Here is a 25189-nt window from a genome sequence, read left to right as displayed (position 1 = left end):
ATGTTAGCAATCTAGTTGTTCATTAGAATTCTGTGGAGAGGCAGAGGTCAGGGGCACGGACTCAGATAATTGATGGCAGGGAGAAGGTGTAGAGGCAATAAGTTTAGTACATTGGATCACTGAGGGCTGGAGGAATGGGGTAGGGACATGAACTTGGATAACAGAGGGTAGGAGGAAGATGGGCAGGGGCACCAAACTGACCTTACAGGGCAAGTGTCAGGGATTGCAGCAGCACAATACAACATACAGAGCAGGTGGGACAGCAGTGCAGCACAACAGACCAAGGAAAGCAATAGGGAGGGGTAAGGGCCAGGTGCATGGACAACAAAGAGCAGAGGGGAAAGAGGCAAGGGCAACAAGCTGACCATATCGGACAGACAAGAGGAACAGTCCCAGCATAACAGACCATGAATGGCAGGAGGAAGGGGACAGTGGCAGCACAACGCACCATGCAGGGCAGGAGGGAGGGGAGTGGTGGATGGACTCAGACAACAGAGGGTACGGAGGAGGTGGATGGAGCAGCAAGCTAGCTGTTCATTGCAGACGGGAAGGGCGGTTGCAGAACAACGACCACACAGGGCTGTAATGAGGGAGCAGAGGCATTGATCTGGACAATGAATGGCAAGAAGGAGGGGGCAGGAGCAGCAGGCTTGGTTGGGGGTAGCACAATGCCAGGCCAGTCCCTGCGTTCAGCCCCCTCTCTTCACTGTGCATTGCAATGGGCATCTTACTTAACATTTAAAAAACCTAGAAATTCACTGAAAAAAACAAAGGGTACAGGAGGTTTATAATTAGGAAATAGAATTTAAAAAACGTAGAAATTCACTAAAAAAACAAAGATTACAGGGACGTTATAGTTGAGTTCTGATTTTACACACACAAAACCATATCAATTCAGCTGTTAGAGTTATTTCAAGTAACTATACATCGTGCCCCAAGGTAACTTTAACTCGCCCCCTCGCCATGCAGTGGCAATTACCCCAGTTATTGCATCACTCATGACATCTTCTTTGACATAATTGAATATATCACTGTAACATTTGCAGTAAAAGTATTGATGAGAAAACTGCATGGCAAGGGTGCGAGTTATAGTTACCTTAGGGCTTCATCTCCAATCTTGAAAAGAGGAATAGTCAACTGATGTCTGTTTATGAAATGTTTGGCATGCAGGATATGTTGATGGGCTGAGAGCCTAATTTGACGCTTTGCAATATGCTTGTCACTAAAGGTATAGTTCACATAGACATGACTTGAGGCAAAGTGCATGAATGAAAGGCTTATGTGTGGAACAAAAGTGAACATTCCAAAGAACTATGGAAGGAATTGTATGCTAATTCAGCTAGAGCTACCCACTATGCCCAGTCCTCTTCATTATATGGCTTAATGTAGTTTATCTGCTATCCATATGTGGATTACAACTTGTGAGTTTAACATTTATAACTCCTACACTTTCCAGAAGAATGTTTCAAAACTGTTGTGTAAACTGACTGCCTCCTTCTGTGGTTATTATTCCCAGGAAAAGATGGTGTTAGAATATATTGTCAACAAAAATCTTGCACGTTCAGGGGCCGTTGGAAATTTTCAGAAGGATATGAAGTGACCTAATTCTGTGCTATAATCTCCTGTAGCTAACAGCGTATCATACCCTTGAGCATGTATCAGTTCAGCAATGAAGTACATAGAAATTATATTCTGCAGCTGTTGAGTCACTGGTTAAGTTTGTAACGTCCTGTAGGTTTCTTGTTTTCTGACTCTGCTTCGTCACAGATGGAGCAATGTGATATATAGATTTTGATTAGTTCTTGGATCTGGGGTCACCAGAAGTAACAATCTAAACATTTGTTCATCTTCTTGTTTCTATAGTGGCCTGCAGTAGGATAATTGTGATATCACCATAAAGTATTTTGTTGTAGCTCCTGTGTAGACAAGAACAGTGCTCTGATGTGATACAGAAAAGGATCTACTTTACTTTAGACCATTAGCTTTAATTCATTCATTGGATTCTATAGTGGTTTGAGCTTCTGCTACCTACCAGTGGTAGAAATTGTTGCAGTTCTTTTAATTGTGTTTATACAGTGCTGAGAATGTGTAGGGCAGTATAAGGGCTTACAGAGCCTTCCAACTATCTTGAGAGCATGAACTCTTGTCATTTTGATGAGCTGATTGATAAGCCATGTTATACTTAAAACTTTAGAAAAACAAGGTCCATCTGATATGACAAGAATTTGCACACTTCATGGAGTGTAGAAAAAGTAGATTTTTATGGTCTGTCCAACTATGATCAGATGCATCTTTTTTTCACAATAAAAGTCTATGAGGATCTATATGGATGAGAATAGAAGCAGATGTTAAGGTATAATTTCAGTGATTGGAAAGCCTTCTCTTGATTAGCAATCCAATGAAATCTGACCTCATTCTTAGTTAGATGGACATTATGGTAGATAATCTATGGTAAATCCTGAATAAAAAAGATGCTAAAAGTCAAAGCAGCCAACAAATGTTATTTCTTTGAAACATTGATACCAGCTGCATAAATATTGATGATCAAAAATGTGAGGCTAGAAGCCTCTAAGACTAACGTTTCAGCCTTATCTTATTACAAGCATTGTTGTAGTCTTCTCAGGACTTCTCTGACATGCCTGTAGTTTTGTTGCAGGAAAAATCAAGATATTATTAAGTACAGAACTACTAGATCCCTAAAAACGTAATTTAAATAGTCCTGAAATGCTGTTGAAGCTTTACATAACCCATGAGGCATCACTAGCAATTCAATGTTGCAATATCTTTTACTCAATGCAGTGTTCCTCTCATGACCCTCATGAAACTGACGTTATAGGCTCCTCTGATGTCTATTTTTGTGAATACCATTGCTATTTTGATTTGATCTAATGAAACAGATAACCGGCAGTAGGTAGCAGTTCATGTAGTTATTTATTTTAGAATTTTGTAAAGCGCGAGCATGATCCACAACTTACTAAGAGATTAGTTGTGCCATGTAGCATGGCTACAGCTGTTATAGCAGATTCAGGATTGCTATAGTAGTCTATTTTTATATAGCCAGTACAGCAAGTTCATTAAGTATCTTTTGAGCATTAGTGTTCTCATGCTGGTCTTGAAAACCAAATTAGAGAGGTTTGTGCGAATATCCAGTTGCATAGTTCCATAACCTGGATGTGCTACTAGTGAAGAAGCAAGAGTGGGATCTTTCTTAAATCTGTGTGGCTCTAGGAGTAGAGAGTTTGAGCTTCTCAGTGAGCGACTGCCTTTGGGAATGATGGGTTTCTGGGATTCCATGTTGTAACGCTGTATTTGTGATGCGTGCTACCTTTAGGATGTGATACGCTTCGATAGATAGCCACTTGAGTGTAATAAGAGATGGAGTGCTGTTTGCTAACAGTTGGTCACAGTTTGAATAATTTGAAATACATCCTCTACAGAAGAGATTTTGAGGGAAAGTTATGTGTTGTCTGTGAGAAGACAATATGCAGTGTTAGCCTAATGGAAATTAGGGGGTTCCATGTAGAGATTGAAAAGCAATGGAGCTAGAATTGAGCCGTGAGGGACTCCTTGATTGACAGGGGCAGGATTTGATAGAAGGTGAGGAGTGTACCACCCAGTCCCATCTGTGAAGTTAGTGAGTTTCTCACATCTTTCAGTTGAGCAAAGCATGTCTATTTTTGTATTTGAGGAAAATCTGTTGTCTGATGATACTGAAGAGTTTATGTGGTCTGTTTCGTGCTACATCTAGACTTTCTTGACTATAACTGCATTGGCCTCTTGGCAGTCAATACATGAGTGAAAGTATTGATGAGGTCTAGGAACAAAGTTTGTCTGATGACAGGAGTGATTGCATGGATGATGTGGATGTAATTTGCCTGCTCCTTTCTTGCTAAAGACATCTTCATGTTCCTTGTATATCTTGGGTAAGGTGTCATTTTTTGATGATTTTAATGTAGCCTTATATAAAAAGAAGCACATTAATTCTTGTGTTTACTGGCTATACTGATGGGAGAGCAGGCCTTCAAATAGCATTGTGAGTGAAACACAAGAGACTGTACTTGCTGTTGAATCTCTGAGTCATTTTTCTGTAACCACATTGCCCCTAAAATGATAACAAATACTGGAGTGTCAGGTGCACCAGAGGCATCATTCTTTTCTACATGACTTGAAGCTCTTGCCATAACATAAGGCTTTGTAACCCAACATCAGTCTCTAGAGATCAAGGCCCGTATTTATACTCCGTTTGTGCCGAATTAGCGTTGTTTTTTTCGACGCAAATTCGGCGCAAAACTAACGCCATATTTATACTTTGGCGTTAGACGCGTCTAGCGCCAAAGTATGGGCAAATAGCGTCATTTTTTTGCGTGAACGCCTTCCTTGCGTTAATGAGATGCAAGGAAGGCGTTCCCGTCTAAAAAAATGACGGCGACGCAAATGCGTCGTATTTGTACTCCCGGGCAAAAATCACGCCCGTGAGTGGTCGGGTCAAAAAACCCAGCATTTGCGCCACTTTTTAATGCCTGGGTCAGGGTAGGCGTTAAGGGGCCTGTGGGCTCAAAATGAGCCCACAGGTGCCCTCCCATGCCCCCAGGGACCCCCCCTGCCACCCTTGCCCACCCCAGGAGGACACCCAAGGATGGAGGGACCCATCCCAGGGACATTCAGGTAAGTTCAGGTAAGTATAATTTTTTATTTTTTTAAATTTTTTTGGGTGGCATAGGGGGGCCTTATTTGTGCCCCCCTACATGCCACTATGCCCAATGACCATGCCCAGGGGACATAAGTCCCCTGGGCATGGCCATTGGGCAAGGGGGCATGACTCCTGTCTTTACTAAGACAGGAGTCATTTAAATGGCGTCTGGGCGTCGAAAAAAATGGCGCAAATCGGGTTGAGGCGATTTTTTTGCCTCAACCTGACTTGCCCCATTTTAAGACGCCCTAACGCCATTTTCCCCCTACGCCGGCGCTGCCTGGTCTACGTGGTTTTTTTCCACGCACACCAGGCAGCGCCGGTCTGCTAGCGCCGGCTAACGCCATTTCATAAATACGGCGCCCGCATGGCGCTTCAGAATGGCGTTAGACGGCGCTAAATTTTTTGACGCTAAACTGCGTTAGCGCAGTTTAGCGTCAAAAAGTATAAATATGGGCCCAAATGTATTCCTTTTGATAACATCAGGAGCAGGCTTTTGCTAGAAGACTTAAGAATCAACTAAAGCTAAAATATGCAATGACCAATTCCTGGTGGCTGAAGAATCTGGCATTGCTTACCACAATTCAAACATCCTAATTTGTGTCATCTTTACTTTTTTTCTTAGTGAGGGTACTCTGAGCATTCCTGGTCTATATTCTCTGTTTTCTCTGACATGCTGGGCAACCAAGCTCTGTGTGGCTTTCCAATTTTGTTATATGGTGTTGAATTGTGTTGGACTTGGCCTTCAGTGGAGGGTCACACCCATACATTTTGTTGAATTTGTTTTTGTTGGCCCAGTACTCTGTGCACTTTACCACTGCTACCCAGTGCTAAAATACTTGTGCTTCCTTCTTTAAACATGGTTGATTTGGCTTACATTTGAATGACATAGTTAATTTATGGATCAGACCTTAGTAAATGGGTATACATATACACAGGGCCTATAAATTACATTTACCAGTGGGACTGCAGCACTTATTGTGCCACCCACTTAAGTAGCCCATTAAAACATGTCCCAAGACTGTCATTGCAGCCTCAATGCAGTTTTAAACTGTCAACTTGACTTGGCAATATAACTTCCTTACCAAGTCTTAAACTCCCCTTTTATTGCATATAATGTGCCCATAAGGCAGGCCCTAAGTAGCACATAGGGCAGGGTGCACGATAATTAAAAGGCTGGGAATATATTTTTATGTTTTACATGTCCTAGTAGTGAAAAACTCCTAAATTAGTTTTTCACTGCTGTGAGGCCTACCACTCCCATAGGATAACAATGGGTTGCTTTATTACATTTAATAAATGCCAACCTTCGATTGGAAACAGGTAAACATTACATGTTTGGTGTCTGAGAAAAATGTAAATAAAACTCCACTTTAATGGCAAAGTCACATTTCAAGTTACAATTTTGGAAATGCCACTTTTTAGAAATTTGCCATTTTTCTGAAATAGCTATTTAGTGCCTGCAGCCTGTTTTTGGGTCGCACGATTGGGTGTAGTTAGCAGTTGGACTTTGTTTAATCCCCCCAGACAGTCACAGTTGAGTGATTAGCTATGCCTGGATGGGTCATCAACTGGCAGGATGGGGGCAGGGGGCTGGGCACAGTCCCACTTGCAACTGAATAGGCTATGCTCTGCCTTCAAACAAAGGAAAGGACTTGTCACCCCTGTGTAGGAAAGTACTCTCTTTTTGGCATGTTACCCCCAATTTCTGCCTGATGTCAATGTGTTTGACCTTGTCACTGGGATCCTGCCAACCAGGACCACAGAGCCTATGCTCTCTCTCCTCTACATTTTGTCACTGCATACTGGTACCCAGTATTTCATCCAAAATTGGTGGACTAGTCACCCCTTGTAAGTCCCTAGTATATGGTACCTAGGTACCCAGGGCATTAGGGTTCCAGGGGATCCCTATGGGCTGCAGCATTTCTTTTGCCACCCATAGAGAACCCATGCTGAGGCTTCTACAGGACTGCCATTGCAGCCTGTGTGAAATGGTGAATGCACCCTTTCACTGCCATTTACACTGCCTCAGGTCACTTATAAGTCACACATATGTAAGGCCTTCCAACCCTGAAGGCTGGGTGCAGAGTACCTGTGTGTGAAGGCACTCCTGCACTAGCAGAGGTGCCCTCACATCGTCCAGGGCTATTTTCCCAGCTTCGTGAGTGCAGGGACGCCATTTTACGCATGCACTATACATAGGTCACTACCTATGTACAGCTTCACAATGGTAACTCCGAATATGGCCATGTTTGGATGTTACACCCGCTCCCCTTGGAAACAGCCATTACAGGCATGGGAGGGGTAGCCTCCCAGAGCCTCTGGAAATGCTTTGAAGGGCACAGATAGTGCCCACCTTGCACAACCCAGTCTACAAACGTTCAGAGACCCCCAGTTCCTGCTCCGGCTCGAAACTGGACAAAGGAAAGGGGAGGGACCACTACCCTGTCCATCACTACCCCAGGGGTGGTGCTCAGAGCTCCTCCAGGGGGTCCCTGTGTTTTGCCATCTTTAATTCCAAGGTGGTAGGAACTCTGGGAGCATCTGAGTGGCCAGTACTAGCAGGTGACATCAGAGCCCTCCCCTGATAGGTGCTTACCTGTGTAGCTGACCAATCCCCCTTTCAGGGCTATTTAGGGTCTCTCCTTTGGGTGTTTCTTCAGATTCAGATTGCAAGACTCCAGCAGGAATCCTCTACATCCTTTACTTCACCTTCTTACTGAAGAAACTGCATCTGGACCCTCCAGGAACTCTACAACTGCAACAACGAAGCAAAGACAACTTCTGCAACTTTGTATCCTTAGCTCCTGCGAGCAACTTCAACTGTTTCCCGATCATGTATCCTCAGAGGACAGCCAGTCTTCAGCCTGCACCAGAAGAACAAAGGAATCTCCCTTGAAGTGAAGGAGTCACTTCCCTGCTTCAGCAGGCACCCCTCTGCAGTGATGACCGGTGGCTTGGGTCCCCTCTCCTGAAGAAGTGCGTAGATCCAACAACACGGGTGGTAGACTGAAGTGGTCCAGACGGTCCTGAAGTCCAGCTGTCCAACTTTGGTGGAGGTTAGAGCTTGCCTCCCCACGCAAGAGAGTATCCCCATGCACCATGTGTTTTGCAGTTGCCAAAGCTTGTTGGCATCCTTCCACAAAGTTCTTTATGCACCGTGCAGCTCCGGCCCCCAGCACTCCTTCCTGTGACGTACAGCCTCTTGCGTGGTTCTCTGGTGGCGTGGGATCCCTTTGTGTAGTGCTATGTGGACTTCTTATGCACTTTCTTTGTCCCCATGCTGTGGGACTCCTGTGTGGGCTGCCTGGTCTTCTGAGGGCTCTCTGAGTTGCTGAGAGCCTCCTCTGTCTCCCCCTCCTGTGCAGAGGCCACCAGGTCCCTCCGGGTCCCGGGCAGCGCCAATTTCCATTAACCGCAAGTTTTGCGTGTGCCAAGGCCTGTTGGCAGAATCCAGCAATGCAAACCAGACTGCAATCATCCATCCAGCGTGGGACATCATCTGCAAAAACCAGGAACCCACATCCATCTCCGTGGGTGCAGTACAGACTGTTCGTCTTCACTGGTGGTTCTTCTTTTGCACCTTCATCCAGGTTAGCAGGGGCTCCTGTTCTCCCTCTACTCTTCATTGCTTCTTGGACTTGGCCCCCTTTTTCTACAGGTCTTCAGGTCCAGGAATCCATCTTTGGTGTCTTGCGGTCACTTCTGGTTCTTGCAAAATCTTCTATCACGTGTTCTTTTGTGTGCTAAGAAAGTTACTGTGATTTACTCCTGCTTTCCTGGACTCTGGGGAGGGTTCTATTACTTACCTTTGGTGTTTTCTAATACTCCCAGCGCGCCTCTACACACTATACTTGCCTAGGTGGGAAACCGACTTTTGCATCCCACTATTTTAGTATATAGGGCCATTTCTAACTATTGTGATTTTCAATATTTGCATTCAATATGTTTTCTAACTGTTTTTGTAGTTATTTCTGCATTCTAGTGTATATACTGTGTATATTACTTACCTTCTAAGGGAGTATAGTCTCTATAATATTTTTGGCATTTGTGTCACCAAAATAAAGTACCTTTATTTTTCTAACACTGAGTGTTTTCTTTCATGTGTGTGAGTACTGTGTGACTACAGTGGTATTTCATGAGCTTTGCATGTCTCCTAGTTAGGCCTTGGCTGCACATCCACACTACCCCTAGAGAGCCTGGCTTCTAGACACTGACTACATTTCATTAATAAGAGATAACTGGACCTGGTATAAGGTGTAAGTACCTTAGGTACCCACTACAAACCAGGCCTGCCTCTTACACCCTGCATAGTTCATACAGCCAGCATGGAGCCAGGGCAGTCGAAGAAGGAAACTTTAAGCACTTCAAAATGAATTCTCTAGAAACTTCTCCTACTTCAAGGGAGGTACCAGGCTTAAAAATAGTACCCTCCGATCTGCTCTTCAGTACACTTCTGGAATCCTGGTCTCTGCTGGAGTGTTTTCCTGACCCCCAAGAAGTGCCACTCAGGTCCTGGGCCCTTGGTGTTGCCTCAATTAATCTCTCCAAAGAAAAGAAGATAACCTGAAGTTTTTGGCTCTTCGCAAACGGGCCTGTTCACACCAAGATCTTGCACCCACCTATGTAAAGTGCCAGGAAACGTGACTCTTTTCTCTAGAGTGGCCGCCAACAACACTAGGCAGCATGAGATCTGTACTTTGACCTGGATCGACAGTTCATCATGATCGCCAATGTGAAGCTCCAGCAACGACCATCCACAACGCCCAACAAGATCTTCTCATTACATCGACGACTATTTCCGACACTCAGCCTGCTCATCGCTCTACATTGACAATCATCCACAACGCTCTCTATGCTCCTCGTGACCTCTACCACCACAAATGGAGCTCTTCACGCTGAGCTTTGAAGGTAACTCTTTCAGGGGCACTAACATGGTCCCTGTATCTGGCCTGCACTCCATCGTAGTCGGGCTGAACTTCTGACTTTCACCTGGTCTCGCACAAACTTAAATTGAGGGGAGAGGTTCACACAGCCTTGCTCCTCGGGGCACTAAGGGCCCCAGGTACCCCATCCCGAGGGCCTTTTTTTTTTTACATTAAGAGGAGGGGATATACACCCAACCTCCCTGAGCCTATACGGTTCCAGGTACCCCATCCCCTAGTGGCAGTTGTGGATCTCCCGGTGCCTACCCGTGGCACCAACAAACCACTACATTGGGAGCCATGGGAGGAGCCCCAGAGTCCCTGCAGCCCCAGCTGGCTCCTTAACCAACACCATATGGCATTTTCAAACTGCTGTAGTTGTTTAGTATCACGGACCGGCTGCTGGAGTCCCTGGGACGGATACCAATTTTATTTTTTTTCTCTCTGGGACCCCAGAGCAAAGGGCTAGAGGGGCAGGGTATCCTTGCTCTTCCACATTATATTTTTGTTTTGTTTTTAAATTCACAATCGGGGACTAAGGGGGTCATTACAAGCTTGGCGGGCGGCTACTGCCGCCCGCCAAGCGGTAACCGCCGTGCGGCCGCCAATGCGGCCGCACTCCCGTTGACCCCATTACAACATCCCCGCTGGGCCGGCGGGCGTAAACCTAGTTTACGCCCAGCGGGGATGCGGCCGCAACATAGGAGCCGGCTCCTAATGGAGCCGGCGGTGTTGCGGCCGTGTGACGGGTGCAGTAGCACCCGTCGCGCTTTTCACTGTCTGCTGTGCAGACAGTGAAAAGCTGCATGGGGCCCTGTTAGGGGGCCCCTGCACTGCCCATGCCAGTGGCATGGGCAGTGCAGGGGCCCCCAGGGGCCCCAGGACTCCCCTTACCGCCAGCCTCTTCCTGGCGGTGCAAACCACCAGAAACAGGCCGGCGGTAGGGGAGTCATAATCCCCAGGCCAGCGCTGCTTGCAGCGCTGCCCTGGCGGATTATCACCGCCGGGGCTAAAACGGCGGGAAACCGCCGGCCCCGGGGGTGCGACCGCGGCGCTACTGCTGCGGTCGTAATACGGGTCTCCGTACCGCCAGCCTGTTGGCGGTACGGAGGCCACATTACCCCTGGCGGTCAGAGACCTCCAGGATCGTAATGACCCCCTAAATCCCTTACTCCTGTAATGGCTACCTGTAATATTTTTGTTCATGTTGAAGCTGACAGTCAGAGCATTTGCCCCTGTTGGAGTGTCACTCCTGTGGGAGCTAATTTGTCCAAGGGAAACAAAGACCCGAGGGACAACCAGAGCGCTCAATTTTAAAAAAAAATTGGGGTTTGAGGAGCTCTTGCGAGAGTCACTCAAACCCAACTGTCCAGATATACAAATATCTTTGTTACCTAACATCTGGTGAAAAGAGTTACACAAACCCACAAAAAGCACACTTTCTGGACCAAGATCTAGCATCCTGGCAAATTAGGTGTAATTCCGTTGAGTAGTTTTTGCAGTAGCGCTTCTTAAAAAAGTCTTTGAAACTGCATGGGAATTTTGTGTTTTGTGACTCCCCCTTTTCTCTGCCCCCTCTTGACGGATCACTCCGAAATCTTCTATGGACAAACTTTGCAAAAAGAGCCCTTTTTTTTTTTTTTTTTTTTTTTTAAGAACGCTTTGGGAAGATTCATCAAATGGCGCCAAATGTTTTAGCAAAACAAAAAAGGCCTTTCCTTTGGAAACACTGGTATAACTACAAACAAACAAACTGGTATAACTACAAACAGTGGGGACTGCTCCATAAGGGCAGAGGAGTGTTGCTCCCCTGCTACGAGTGGAGCGACGGTGGAAAATAAAATGGTAATGAATTTATTACCATTTTATTTTTCACTGCTCCCGGCCCGAGCAGTGTTTGAGGCCAGGACCTCAAAACACTTCTCAGCCAGTAGGGGAGGAGGAGTGGTGCTCACTTCAGTTTAAAGAATGCATGTCACTTATATGCACGATGTAAACCTCTCCAATCCAGGCTACTTTAGACAGCTGAGTGGAGAGCAGGCACAGACCCCCAGTGCCAGAGAGAGAGCATCAAGGTAGCCCTTTCCAGCCAATTACTGATGCTGATTAACATTATAAGCAGCATGAGAGCAATGGCTGGATTTGTAGAAGGGAGTCAACTCAGGTTTCAGGAGGACTCACATGTGGACTGCAGAAGAGAACACTGAGAATGAGGATGCCTGGGTAAGTAAATATTTTATCTCTTTTATTATTTCCTTTTTAACCCACTGACAGGAACTGTGAGAAACTCGCATTGCCTTCAGCCTCAAGCCCAGAACTGTCAATAATGGCCTTTTATAAACAAAACACTGTTAACGAGCTATGATTGAGAGCTTTAGCATCCACTTAATAAAAAAAAAATGCCAGCTCATGATGAGTGCCAGCTGGGGAGCTGACTGGCCCAAGAGGGCCCTGGACCTTCACCCTTGGCCCCCAACAAAAATTAAATATGTGGGTGAAAGTTTATTTTTTTTGCCTAGTTTGCTCATGATGGGTGCCAGCTGGGGAACCGGTTGGGCTCGAGAGCGGCCTGGGGTTTCATCCTGGGCCCCCAACAAAAATTAAAGATGTGGGTGTCCCAAATGGATACTGGGACACCCCAAAAATATAGTAATAAATGAGTGTCAGTAGGCATTCATTTATTATTCACTGATCCAGCAGGGAGAGCCCCATAATGCCATAGGGCTTTTTTGTAGTACATTTTTCTTGCTGGTGGAGCCTCTAGAAGATGCAGAGGTATCATCAAACATTTTTGTAATGCAGTGAGGGGGCTGCATGGAGTGCAGCGGCCCGCAGCAATATTAAAAAAGTAAGTCCATGACTCCAGGAGAGCTTATCATATTTTAAAAGCACTCTGAGTTGAAGCCGAATGCTCTTCAGCTAGAGTGCAGGTTGATTCTTTCGTTTCCACATTTTGCCTTGAGAAATATTAAAAGAAAGAATCAAAGACATGTTAATGTTTTTTTAAGAAAAAGGCTTTATTCAAAATATTTTATGACAGACACTGTTATTAAACATTGCAATGTGTGAATTTATTAAACCTAAATTTGATATTAGATATAGATGGCTTTTTGACAAAGCCAGTATGTCTGCCTTACTTAAAATGACATCCTTTATATTGTTACAGCAAGTCAGCCGTGTCGGGGGTTGGGTGAAGGGCCAGGTGGTAGGTGACAAAAAACATCTTAGAAATTCAGTTAAAAAAACAATATGTCAGTAAAAATATACTTTTTTAAACGAACGATACCACTCATATATTCACTAGCTATAGTTACTTTAGGGCACGAGTTATAGTTAATCGAGTGTTTTGTCTTTGCTTTGAGCGAATGTGGGAAGCGTTTCCTTGCCATGTGTGATAACCACTTAGGTGTGATTATTGTGCTATGGTGTGCAATCCTTCACAGTGTGATGATGAGTAAGTGTGAGAGTTAAACATGCATGTTTTATAGTTTGTGGTATGCTTGCAGTGCTGATAAACTCTCCAGATCAGTTTATTGTCTTGGTAATTTTTCTTCCTATTGTATCAGTAACAGGAGGTTATCCACTCTGTAATCTTTTGGGAATAGAGGAGGTACCAGGTATGGAGAAGTAGTGAGTGAGATCATTAACGTCCTTAATTATGTGACTGCTATTATGAAAGTAAATTTTTTTAAATAGTTTGTTTTACAGATTTTTGTAACCATCGTCTGAGGCAACATTAAAACATCATGACACTGCAAGGCTTTCCATCTGATATCACAATAATGAGGCATTAATGTGGTACTTTAGCATACAGGGAATACATCAGCCTGCCCATGTGTCATAGTCAGTTCACTCAAAAGACACTAAGAAAGTAAACAAAATTAAATACAAATGTTAAATAGAAAAAAAACACGATGGCCAGCCAAAAGCGGAGGTGAACGATAACGCATTGTTACGCATTGTTAAGAGCTATAGTATAGCATATGGCAAAAATAACAGCGTGCAAATGTCTTAAGGGTCAAATCATTGTGAATAGGTGCACTTTGTTAGACCACATGCAACATTCATAATGCACATGCTTGGCATGATGGGTTACAGTAGTTGAACGACGTTCCCAACTCCTAGTTGAGCTCTTCACCGTAGTACATGCTTATACATGACCTCTTACTTGAATCCAATGACATCTCAGCCGCATATCATACATCTCGTCTCATCTTTCACAGTGGTTGCTCATCATTTTTGGTTTCCACTCATACTGCATACACATTCCATATCATACCTGACATACTCTCTCCCGTTTTTCCCTAATAATTGCCATGACTTCTTCATCCACTAACGTTCACCTATGCAGGTCTCTAAACAAAGTCTTAACATTTGGGGCCATCCCTGCCTTATAAGACATAGTTATCCTGAGTTTGAATAATATCAATGCCAGATCAACAAATTCACAAACTGCTTGTCACCTATTGATTGCATCACCCACGCCAAAAGGCAGAGTTTTGGTGTCAGTGTAAAATTTCGCTCAGTGGTTTCAAATATTTGGTGCATCATCTCCCCCCCCACAAAGTATGCAGTGCCAAACACTCCCACACCATGTGGTAAAACCTAGCATCCTGTTGGTGGCACCTAGGGCAATGCATTATGAAAGTATTTTAATGTGCTCCACCAAGATTTGATATGTTATAAACATCCTTTTGTTATAATAGGATGCTGGTGCTCAAGGTATGTGACTATTTGGGACCTTCAGGCTAGGCTATGTTAGAGTCCTTTTGTGATCAGCAGACCTTTCTCCCCTTTCAGGCCTGTTTTGTAGTACTGAGTAATTAGTTAGGTGGGCTGATGCATCCTGTATCTGTATCCCTTGAGTAGCCATCAAGGTTCCACAGAATATTTCATAAATTGTTTGTCAGTCCTTTAGAAGATGAGGGATCAGGTAGTGAATTTGTATAAGCATCATATGCTGAGACATATTACATTATATTGAGGACAGGAAGAGGTCAGGCATACTAGAGTTACTGTCCTCCATGGAGTGATCGGAGGTTTTGTGCAGGGCATTTTTTAACATCTCATAGAGCCCAGTAACATCAGTGCTTACTCTGTGGATTTATAATGTGGTTTGTACCCATGCAAGCTAATCTTCTGGAGAGCAACAGCAGATTTGTGGTATGTTTTCACATGGCCTAGGATTGGTATCTGTGACCAAAAGACAGGTGCTCTAAGCAAGAATTGTGCTTACAGTTACTTTTCTCTTTTCCTCAAAAGAACGCAGTGAGGGTCAAGCATAGGCAGGGCCATGGATCACAGGGCTCATGTGGAGGTCAAACGATCTAGTCCACTCATCTCACAATTAGCTTTATCCCAGGCACAACTTTCATGACAATGCTGTGTTTATAACACTATTCTCTCACACATATGCCTTGAAGTTTTGTAAGTCAAGACTAACTCCCATCACTCATAAACTGCTACCATAGATCCAGTCTTTAACACCGGGCTTAAACTCCCATTATGATGCAAAACATCTCTCTGCCATGACCAAATAATATTCTATCTTATGGCATCATTTGTGTTTTGCTTTTGAGATGAATTTTTAAGACACATTTTTGAGTAAAGTAAAAGGTCAACTTAAAACATGACCACAGATACACTAGCAACAAATGTCATAATATAGTGACTTTTAGAATTAGAGTTGACAATTTAATATACATTTTGATAGTAGAGTTCTCTAACTGTCATAATTTTTGTCTTTTTAGGTTTTTCAAAGGATGAAATCGCTAGGCAGCAGATTGTACATTCAGTTGCTCTGTTTACTGATGTTGGTCATGGTTTATGGCCGATCCGGGTACCAAAAGGAAGCACAAGCGAACCCACATTCTGGCAGTTTAAGTGAAATTGATAACGAGTGTTGGGAGACCTCTTCTCGGAAACTGGTTGAAATGAAGAAGCTCAGAATAGCAGAAACTGTTGTTGGACTCTGGGACTTCATGATCTATCTCAAAGAGTCTAATAACCCCAAACACAATGCCCTATTTGATGGACTGGCTCAACATTTCTGGGACATGTATGTGGACTGTGTACTTTCAAGATCGCATGGAATGGGTAGAAGGCAATTGATGCTGCCTAAAATTTCTTTTACATATTTCCCTAAAGCATCATCAGGTAAATGATTATAGAAGATTCCAAACATGAACTGTTTCATATCCTTTTACATTGATCTAAACAATTCCACGTGCTAATTTCACTTACAATTGTATAGTCTGCTTTTATTTAATGTGTGTTTCTTTTTCTAAATAATTGTATATTTTTAATGTTCTTCTTTTCATTTTATTTGTGTTGCATGTCACCTACTGTGTCTGTGTACACTAAATCAATACCATATAAGTGTGTGGGAGAGGAGGGAAGGAACTTAAAGCTTTCAGCATTACTGTAATTTCAATAAGGTAATAAAGGTTATATAACGTACACTCCCATTACACCGCATCCGCTACATCGTCTTACCACTATATCACCTGACAATATGTCTTCAGCAACAAGTTTTAAGAAATAGCTGAAGGCTTATTTAAGCAACAATTATGGTAATGTTGACCAACATTAAAAAAGGGTCTCCCATCTCCTGCCCAAGATGACGATAAATCCAGCAATATAGTGGAGTGGTTGTATAGAAAGAGGATGCAGTAACATACAGTGGCTATAGTTATGATGCATAGCATAGCAGTTTGAACACAGAGGTGTGCTCGCATTGTTGATTGCATTCCACCTTAATATCAAGTCCAGACTAGCATGCTACCAAAATATTGTGGCAAAATATTGAGGACCAGAATATCAAGATGGTAAGTATGGATAGGTATTAAGCATAGTATAGAGCTGGGGTGTGGGCCAGCTACAAGGGCCATCCTTTCCTCTACCTGAAATAGAGCAGAAATACCTCACCAGTCGCAATTTAACTAAACAGAAAATCTTTCAGAGAGGATTTAACTTTACCAGTTCAATATATATCAATGTAACTTAGAAGTACGATATATCATAAACAATGAAATGTATTATTCCATGAGTCAGTTCATTTCAGAAGACTGGTAGTCCAGGCATTGATCTCCTCTTGCCTGGATTACAGTAATTCTCTATATCTTGATTCCCCTAAATCAGCCCAAAAATGGCTAAAAGTGTTGCAGAATGCCGCTGACAGGACCATTTATAAAATACCTAAAGGGTTCTCAGTCATGAGAGCCTTAACCTCCTTATACGGGCATCCAGTGGAACATAGACTCAAATGTAAAGTACTATGTATGACTCATAGGGCAATAAATGAGAAAGGCTCCTTATGATTAGAGTCCCCCTGGCAGTCTACAATCCGAGCAGGACTTTAAGGTTCTCCAATATGGGTCTTCTATTAGTACATCGCATTCAGAAGGCCAAATGGGGCGGAAGATCCTTCTCTTATCGTTCTCCCAAACTGTGGAATACATTACCAATCACTCTGAGATCTGAGCCGGATGAAGTCAAATTTAGGAAATGTCTCAAAACCTGGCTCTAACCTAACTCTCTCTGAATTAATTGTTGATTGATAGGTGCTCGTTTGGATTCATAGCACTGGGAAGCCTTATGGTAGCCATGCACTCTATAAGATAAGATGAGATAATTATTGGCGCCCAGTGCCAAAATTTGCAGTCCTATTTACAACCAGTGTCGAGTTAAGCAGCCAACACCTTTCGTAGGAAGCCCCGCTTCTTCAGGCCGTTAGTATCAAGAAGTGGTTCTTCTCTTTAGACTCTTCTGGGAAGACATAGTAAGGGCTATGCCTCTACATCAATAAAATATCCTGTTTCATGTCATGGATAGCTAAATCTCAATGTGCTCTCATAGGGACTAATAGATCATCCGTGAGAAATGTGTCTCTTATTTTCTCCCAAACATTATTAGTTGAAACCTAAGTTCATTGTGACACAAATGTCACAAGGACTGTCCAAACCGAAAATTAATTTCCAAGTGTTGTGATAATTCCATGTTGAAACACCCTGCCCAACTTCCATGACCCAAGCTGTTCGTCAAGAACTCAGAATATTTTTGACAGTCCCTGCAAGATTTGGCAGTCAAAGCCAATATTGTACTGGCTTGTTCTCCATTAGAAAATCTAAATGCAACATCATGTGATTGCATATACAGATGCTATCATTTATTTACCCCTTTTGATACCTTATTTGAAATTAGTTCAAGTGCTGTTTGGTATATTAACTGTCTCGCTTATATTTATCTAAATAAACTTTATGAAAAGATGACTCAAAGTAATACTTTTTGTTTTTTAAGATATATTGTACTTCAAAGTTACATTGATTTATAATGCATTGGTAGAGCTGAATCTCCCCTGAAACCTTTTCTGGTTATATGTGTAGGTAAGTATTGATTTGTATAAATAGGTAAGTACATCTCCACGCGTATGAACTTTGATATACATATATTCTTAAGGTATGTAGATGTGAAGTTAAAAATAGTAAATCTATCTTTCCATATGCATACGTACCCCAACCAATATTTTGGTAGCATGATGTTCTTTAGTTGATATTTCAACATACAACTGAATGAGAGAACAGAGAATAATTTTCGTTTTCAATATTTGTTAGTTGACAATTCAATAGTTCTACTTCATAAAATAGGATTTCTTTCACAATGGGGGGGGATGATCTTCCATGCACTCATGTGGGCCCATGTTTCATATTTTCTTTAGTCCACCCATAAATGCTCTGTGTTACCTGTACGTCCCTTCTTCTGTCCTTGTATGGGTTGTTCATTAGCCCTACCTCCACGTCCCAAAGCACATCATCTTCTCTTCCAGTTCTGTTGGTTGTGTCGTTGTCACTCCTCAGTGCCATTCCATATCGCTAGAGATGGCGAAATACTGCATGCTGGACCTAATGTTTTTATTGTGTGTACCGGTACATCTTTGCTGTTTTCAAAATTTCTCTTTATTAGAGATTTCTTCAAAATAATATCAGTATCTTTTTTTAGTAAACAAGCAAATATACATGTAAAACATTGTTACCTTTAAATGCATTATGTTATAGTTTTAGCCAGTCCTAAACCTTGAGAAAGATGCTATCATTATGTGTCTTGTGCAGTTCCTTAAGGTACAAATGGCTGTAAACTTTTCTTGCGAGGAGGGTACATATACATGAATAAATTACAAAACACTATTGCCCGATTTTCTGTTCCTTTGACCAAAAAATATGTGCTTAACGGATTCCCTGTTTCTTTTAAAGGCTTTGAATTCGCAAAACATCAGTTTTAAGAAGACATCAAGATAACCTCAGGAAGTTAATATCCAGAGGCAAAAGGCTGCCATCTTTTATAATGAACATTGTACTCTGGACTGGTTTATGGGAACGATTCTATCCAACATTTTTATCTTGTGAAGTACTCCATAAACTGTGATGAGTTCAATAGTTATTACCTTTGCTCAAATGCATACCAAGGTTGCCTTTTTCGCTGCAATTGTGATCTATTATGTGCATCTAACTTGAGTCAACATCAGTGTTCCCTCAGGTAATTCTGTGACTTTGAATTGGAAACAAAAGATGGAGTTATTTCCAGATAATGAACGCTTTTCAAGCAACATCTCAGACGTTGCAATCCATGGTAGAAATCCAGCAGATTTTATATTTCTAATAGGAAATTCAGAAAGACCATTTTGGAAGATGAGAACTTGAATATTGAACTTCTGTTGACAGCTCTGTGAACAATGCTAATGTCATCATATAGAGATGTTAATGTTGCATGAAAAAGAACATTGTGCAATTTCTAATGTCTGTATTTACCGCTGCTTATTCTTGGTTATATAGCAATTAAAATATTTTTTCTATTGAAGGAAACGAATGTGTAGTATAATGGTTGCACAGGACAGTTTTGAATCCACTCTTGCTTTCTATTATTGATCACGTCAGTCATGACACATAGGCATTTTTAATATTTTTATTTTTTTCACCAAAGATTCTTATTATGGTCCTTGTCTGGGTGAACAATTATTAGTCTTCACTGATTGTGATTGTATGAGTGTGTCTATCAAATCTATAGGTAGATGTGAAATATAATACAAAAGCAAACCAATGTTTGTCTGGTTTCATATTCTTGTAATGCCCACTTATGAAACCTGCACAAAATAAGACATTATAACAATTGCATATTACTATCTACACAAGACTACTATACCGTACCACAAAGTAATTGTCATCACAATAAGCATGCATCTGGCCTGATTCACAAAGCCAATTACAGCCTGCTAATCTTATTACAGCCAAAAATATCTCCATTTTTCCCCGAGAGCTGTCCTCAGAAGCATACATATTTTTACTGCTGCAGTACTAATTCCCATGCAAGGGATGAGGAGTGGGAGGTGCAAGGCTTTGTTCGCCTTGAAAATTTGAGAACACACACAAACTCATGAGCTTGGTGGAATACATAACCTCCTCTCCCATTTCTTGCCCATATTGGAAACAGTCCGAGATTTACTAGGAGGTCAGGAGTAATTCTCCTTCCAGGGTAGAAAGTGGAAGAGAATGTACAGGTATAGGTTTCTCCCTATAGAGAAAAAACTGTGTATGCACATCAGGCTGCCTTTCCCCAGTGTAGAGGTAAGCCCGGCATATATCTCTGCATTGAGGAATTCCCAAGAGTATGCCTGGAAAACTGCGCCCAGCATAGATTTCCAGGAATACTAAAGTAAATGTTTGTGAATGTCTGAAAGTTGTAAATTCCGACCTACACACACTCAAAGGAGAACAACCACGTTGTCACTGTACACCTTTTTTTGAAAATTGATTACAAGCGTCTGGCTACTCCAAAACTGAATGTCCCCGCGATAAACAGGAGAGTAGCCACACTCAGTCCGTGGCAAAAGAAAGGTTGCCTAAAGAATAACGTCTTAAGTTTAAGCTTTTAGGAGGCTAAGCTCATTCTTGCAAATTATGGTTGTAATTAATTTGACAAAAGAATATTGATGTGAGGCAGGAGCTCAGATTATGTGAAATGATGTATGTCTTTAGGCCAGAAGTTGATTCCTTACTATGGGTTGCTATACCTTCATTTCCTGCAAGCAGTACCCACCTTCGCCAACATCTTGGTTATAAGTAGCAGCACACGACGCCTCTGGGCCAATACTGCAATGCATAATTGGGGATCTTAACCTCTTTAAATACCCCTCTGATTTTGTGAAACCTCACAGTTGTGAAGAGGGTGTCGCTGTCCATGTAACAGTCCTTGAGATGATCAAATCTTGCACACATCCCTGGTCAACACAAGTGGTGGACATGACTAACCAGTATTTCAGAGTAGTAGACTGTGTTCTAACTGAGCATGATCATGCTCAGAGGCACATTCCCAAAGGAGCATGGAGACCAATCTTGTGAACATGTTTTATTATTGTCCTAAATTATGCTCCATCCAAATTGGGACCTGCAGGTCTGAATTAATTCCATCTACCATAGCCCTAAATTCAGGAATGAGCGCAATAAAAACACCCACAATTTGGTACCAATAGTGTTTTTTCTTGCATCATAATACTGTGCCCTTGCTTAAAAGTTAAATATTCCAATTATGGTTGACCAATCATTTCCTCATGTTTAAGGGACCAGAGGAATTACAAATGTGGTGTGTATTATAAAAACAGCTATTTGCCTTTGGGTTGGACATACGTGTGTAGCTAGTGAATCTTGTGAAGCTTGCATAATATATGTTTATTCATATAAATCTACATAAATATTTAAATTATACATAGGAACTGTGCTCCTTCTAATAAACACGAGCATTACCCTTCTCCTCGGGATTGACTGAAAACGTAAATGGATTAAAAGTGGGGGGTTTCAATACAGTCCATAACATACCAGTCCCATGCCCATATTTCTAAATCCATGTTAGCATATCGTGTTACTGCGCTCTCTCAGCACCATCTGTTCCCACCACCTAATTTGATTGGAATCAAAATCTATTACACAAATATTATAAATTCTAGCAGCAGCACTCTGCATTAAAACCAAACATGCTTCCTATCCTCAGGGGAAAAGGATTCAAATGGCGCACCCCATCTTACTGGTGACTCTTTTACCTTTGGTACCTCCTGCACCCTCTCCTCGTCCTGTACAGGGGCTTGTGACACCTGTTCACGTAGGGTTGCAGTGGCTGTGGGTCCTACTCGAGCCCTGTCTTGTATGTACCATTTCCAGTGTATGATACTAGCCTCTTGTGCATGTCCTATACGGTGAGATTTAGGTGAACTCATCACCCACTGCATGATTGGTATTTCGGGTCTCAGAATTACATTGTGATCTAGTGTTATTTGCTCAGTATCCACTAGAGCCCAATAACAGGGCAAAAGCTGTTTTTCAAAAGCAGTATAGCGCTCCCCAGAGTCAGGTAGTTTTCTAGTCCAAAACCCCAGGGACACCCTCATCCTCCCTTGTTTTTGCCACATACCCCAACTTGCATATTGTCCCTGAACAGTTACATGTAACTCAATGTCTCCCTCTTGCACTGGCAACAAGTCTAAAGTCTGTTGAATTATTTCATTTGCCAAATCAAAAGCACACTGCTGCTCTTCACCCCATTCAAACTCATGTTTTTTTCTTGTCACTTTGTACTAAAGGTTAAGATTTTACTCAGATGAGGGTCATGCCGTTTCCAAAAATCAAACAATCCCATGAAACTCTGTGTCTCTTGCTTAGTGCGAGGAGCAGCAAACTCCCAAATCTTTTGTTTTACCTGTAACAACATCGCTCTATGTCCTGGATTCCACTGAAATCCTAGAAACTGCACATTTTGCTATAGTCCCTGTGTCTTGTCTTGTCTTAATTAATTGTACACATTGTACTCTGCAAAAGCTCCTTGAATATATCGTTAACACCCTTAACTTCTTGCTGGGTGTAATCTTTTAAAGAATGCATTTCAACTCCTGCCAAAAACTGTGGGCTACTCTGTATTTTTCGTCCAAGTATTGGCTGCGCACAAACTATGTTCTACTCATGCAGCTCACACTGGCCCCACCTTTTTTAATCTCCTCATTACTGAAATGCGACAGCTTTGTAGATTTCAGCTTTATCTCGTAATAACTTATTCTGGGTAAGTTGTTCCCTCAATTCCTGATTTTCATATTCTAATTGTTTACATCTCTCATACATTTTTCTGTAAGCATACAAAAGTATCCAAACCATCCTGTCAAGAGCAGAAGGGTCATCATTCCGTTCAAAAAGCACCTTTTTTAAACATGTAAGTACAGTAATTAATTCTGTTTTATCCAAGCACTCTTCCCAAAATTTTGAAAGTCCTGATAAACAAGAAAACACATTTGCCAAGACATCATAAGGCATTCCAATTTCACATGCATTTTCAGACATGGTTTGCGGTGCTTCCTTTAACTCATGCACTGATAAAAATCTCTGGAATGCACTTCTTAGTCCAAAGAAGACATTTATTATTTCACTACGCAAGGTTCCTAAAAAGAGATTAGCATGTTGAAAGTACACGTTTAAAAATGGTCACAGCAATAAAATGAAACACTTACATGAATGATTCTCCACTGCAATATACACAGCAAATATATGTATCTATATTATAATGCAAAGCAAATAATGGATTAAAAAGAAGGCATCACCATGAGGCAAGGGCCAACTCCTTCATCTCCCTTATATCAGCATCAGATCGCCAGATCCCAATATCGATGGAGGAGAGAGAGATCAGTTATCCTCACAGGAAGGATGACACCTTTCAGCGTCCTGAATGTGCCTGAGACCAGCTCTGTCCCCGGTCCATCTGGTCTCATCCTCTTATACTTTAAACAAACAAGAGAGGAAATTTCCAGAGTTTCCTCTCCCTGCAAAAGTTCATTATTCAAAAAATGCTGCTTACTTTAGGCCAGCTTTGAAAATAACATGTTGGGACGTGGCCACAATCCCAACACATCAAGTCAAAGCAAGGCCGTTCCCAGCCATCTGAGTACATTTTTATCAGCCAAAGCCCTTGGTGAACGAAAACAAGACAGAGCACATTGTACAACATGGAAAATCACTTGCAGTTTTTAACGTGGCAATGAAGCTAAGGCTAAGATAAAGTCAATAGGCATACTGAAGCTGTTGGTCACTGATGTGACTATGTACTTCTCGGCTAAGTGCAACATGTAGTCAGTGGTCCAAACTCACATTTCACTACAGGAGGCCTTTCCTGCAACTGCCGATCTGACTAATTCCAATTGAGGTTCTGGAACCCTTGACTAGGTCTGGATGGACTTCTCCTACCACCCCTGAAAACCGGGGACTTGGAAACCTTTTGGCTCCAAAGACCCCTGGAGGACTGGGACAAACCCTCCAACCCGAGCCAACCAAGGCGGGTTGCCCCAGGGCAAGCATATAGGGTTCCTGTTGCTTAGAGCTCTTCTGCAGCAGCACCTCTGATTCAGCAGGGCCTTGCAGTGAAGATATCTGGCCTCATGGAGCGCTCTTCAACACCTGCTGTTTTGTGCAAATGAATAAATCTTGACGGGGCGAAGTGTGAAATATATCCAGCTGGAGAGTGGCTTGGATGCCAAACATGGTGGCAATGCAATAACTTTGCTCCATGCATTTGCTACAAATGTGACATGAATCCTATGGGACATCAGGGGGACATCATTGCAGGCCACATAATCGGAGCCCACCTATGCTGCTGAGTTGGGAAAGCAGCTTATTTTTTGGATCGGTGGTCGTTGGGTGCACGGCTGACGAGGAGAAAGTTGGTTGAAGGCAGAGAATGCAGTAATGGCTTTGAGGACACAGCAGCCGGTGCGGAGAGGGCCCTTACTGCCAGGGCCTTGCCTGCATGTATGTTTCCCCCTGATAACATTCTGGCCCCATGGCGCCACAGGACCAGCCCTGTAGCCAAAGGGGCCTGAAAGGGTGAGCCGGCTGCAGGCGAGCGTGCTCACCAGCCTCAAGCAATACAGCCATGGGAACTCATATCACGCAGATTCTAATTTTCCTCACTGGCACCAGGGGTTTGAAGAGGCGATGCTGTTGGATACATTGAAGGTAACAGGAGCAAGTGGTGGGGGTGTTGTGCTGACCCCTGCCCTCCCACAGGCTCAGACCATGGTTACCCAGCATTGATGCCCTGAACCCCCCACTGGATGGTGGCCAGAGGAGCAGCGGGTTTTGGGGGGCACCCCTGATCCTCACTCTGAGGCGGTGCTGTAGTGGTCAAGGTGGACTCGAACAGGCGTATTGGAGGCCGATGCCCTGGTTCACATGCAAACCCACAGCGGGCAATGCAGATTCACCCCTTGCGCTCTGGATGCTGGACGATGGTAAGTGTGGGTGTGTGTGCTCCCCCCATAAAACTGGTGTTGGAATTTATTCTCTCGTCCAAGCAGTTTGGAGCCGCAGAGCCCAGAGCCAGAGCTGCTAGGAGTACCTCTGTGGGAGGGGATGCCCCTTTCACCCACCCATCTCTACCCTCATTTTCATCACCCTCCTCCCCTCCCCTGTGATGTTTATGGGAGTAATGTTGTCACTGCTGGGACAGTATCGTCATTGCAGGCCGCAAACCTAGAGGAGTGTTGTATGCTGTC

The 25189-nt window shown here is 42.9% G+C and overlaps 1 protein-coding gene across 1 annotated transcript in view; it reads left to right on the top strand.

The window, feature by feature from the left end:
* FAM237B (family with sequence similarity 237 member B) overlaps positions 1-19439 on the top strand; it is a 99892-nt gene extending 80453 nt beyond the window's left edge. Inside the window, exons 2-3 of the mRNA XM_069209251.1 lie at positions 15366-15771; positions 18864-19439. Coding sequence (XP_069065352.1) covers positions 15378-15771; positions 18864-18892 — 423 coding nt within the window. The 5' untranslated portion in view covers positions 15366-15377 and the 3' untranslated portion in view covers positions 18893-19439. The remainder of the gene's footprint in view (positions 1-15365; positions 15772-18863) is intronic.
* The last annotated feature ends 5750 nt before the right edge of the window (positions 19440-25189 follow it).

The sequence above is a fragment of the Pleurodeles waltl genome, chromosome 10, assembly GCF_031143425.1.
Source record: "Pleurodeles waltl isolate 20211129_DDA chromosome 10, aPleWal1.hap1.20221129, whole genome shotgun sequence".
NCBI classification, from domain to species: Eukaryota; Metazoa; Chordata; class Amphibia; order Caudata; family Salamandridae; genus Pleurodeles; species Pleurodeles waltl.
This window is presented reverse-complemented; position numbering and strand designations above follow the sequence as displayed.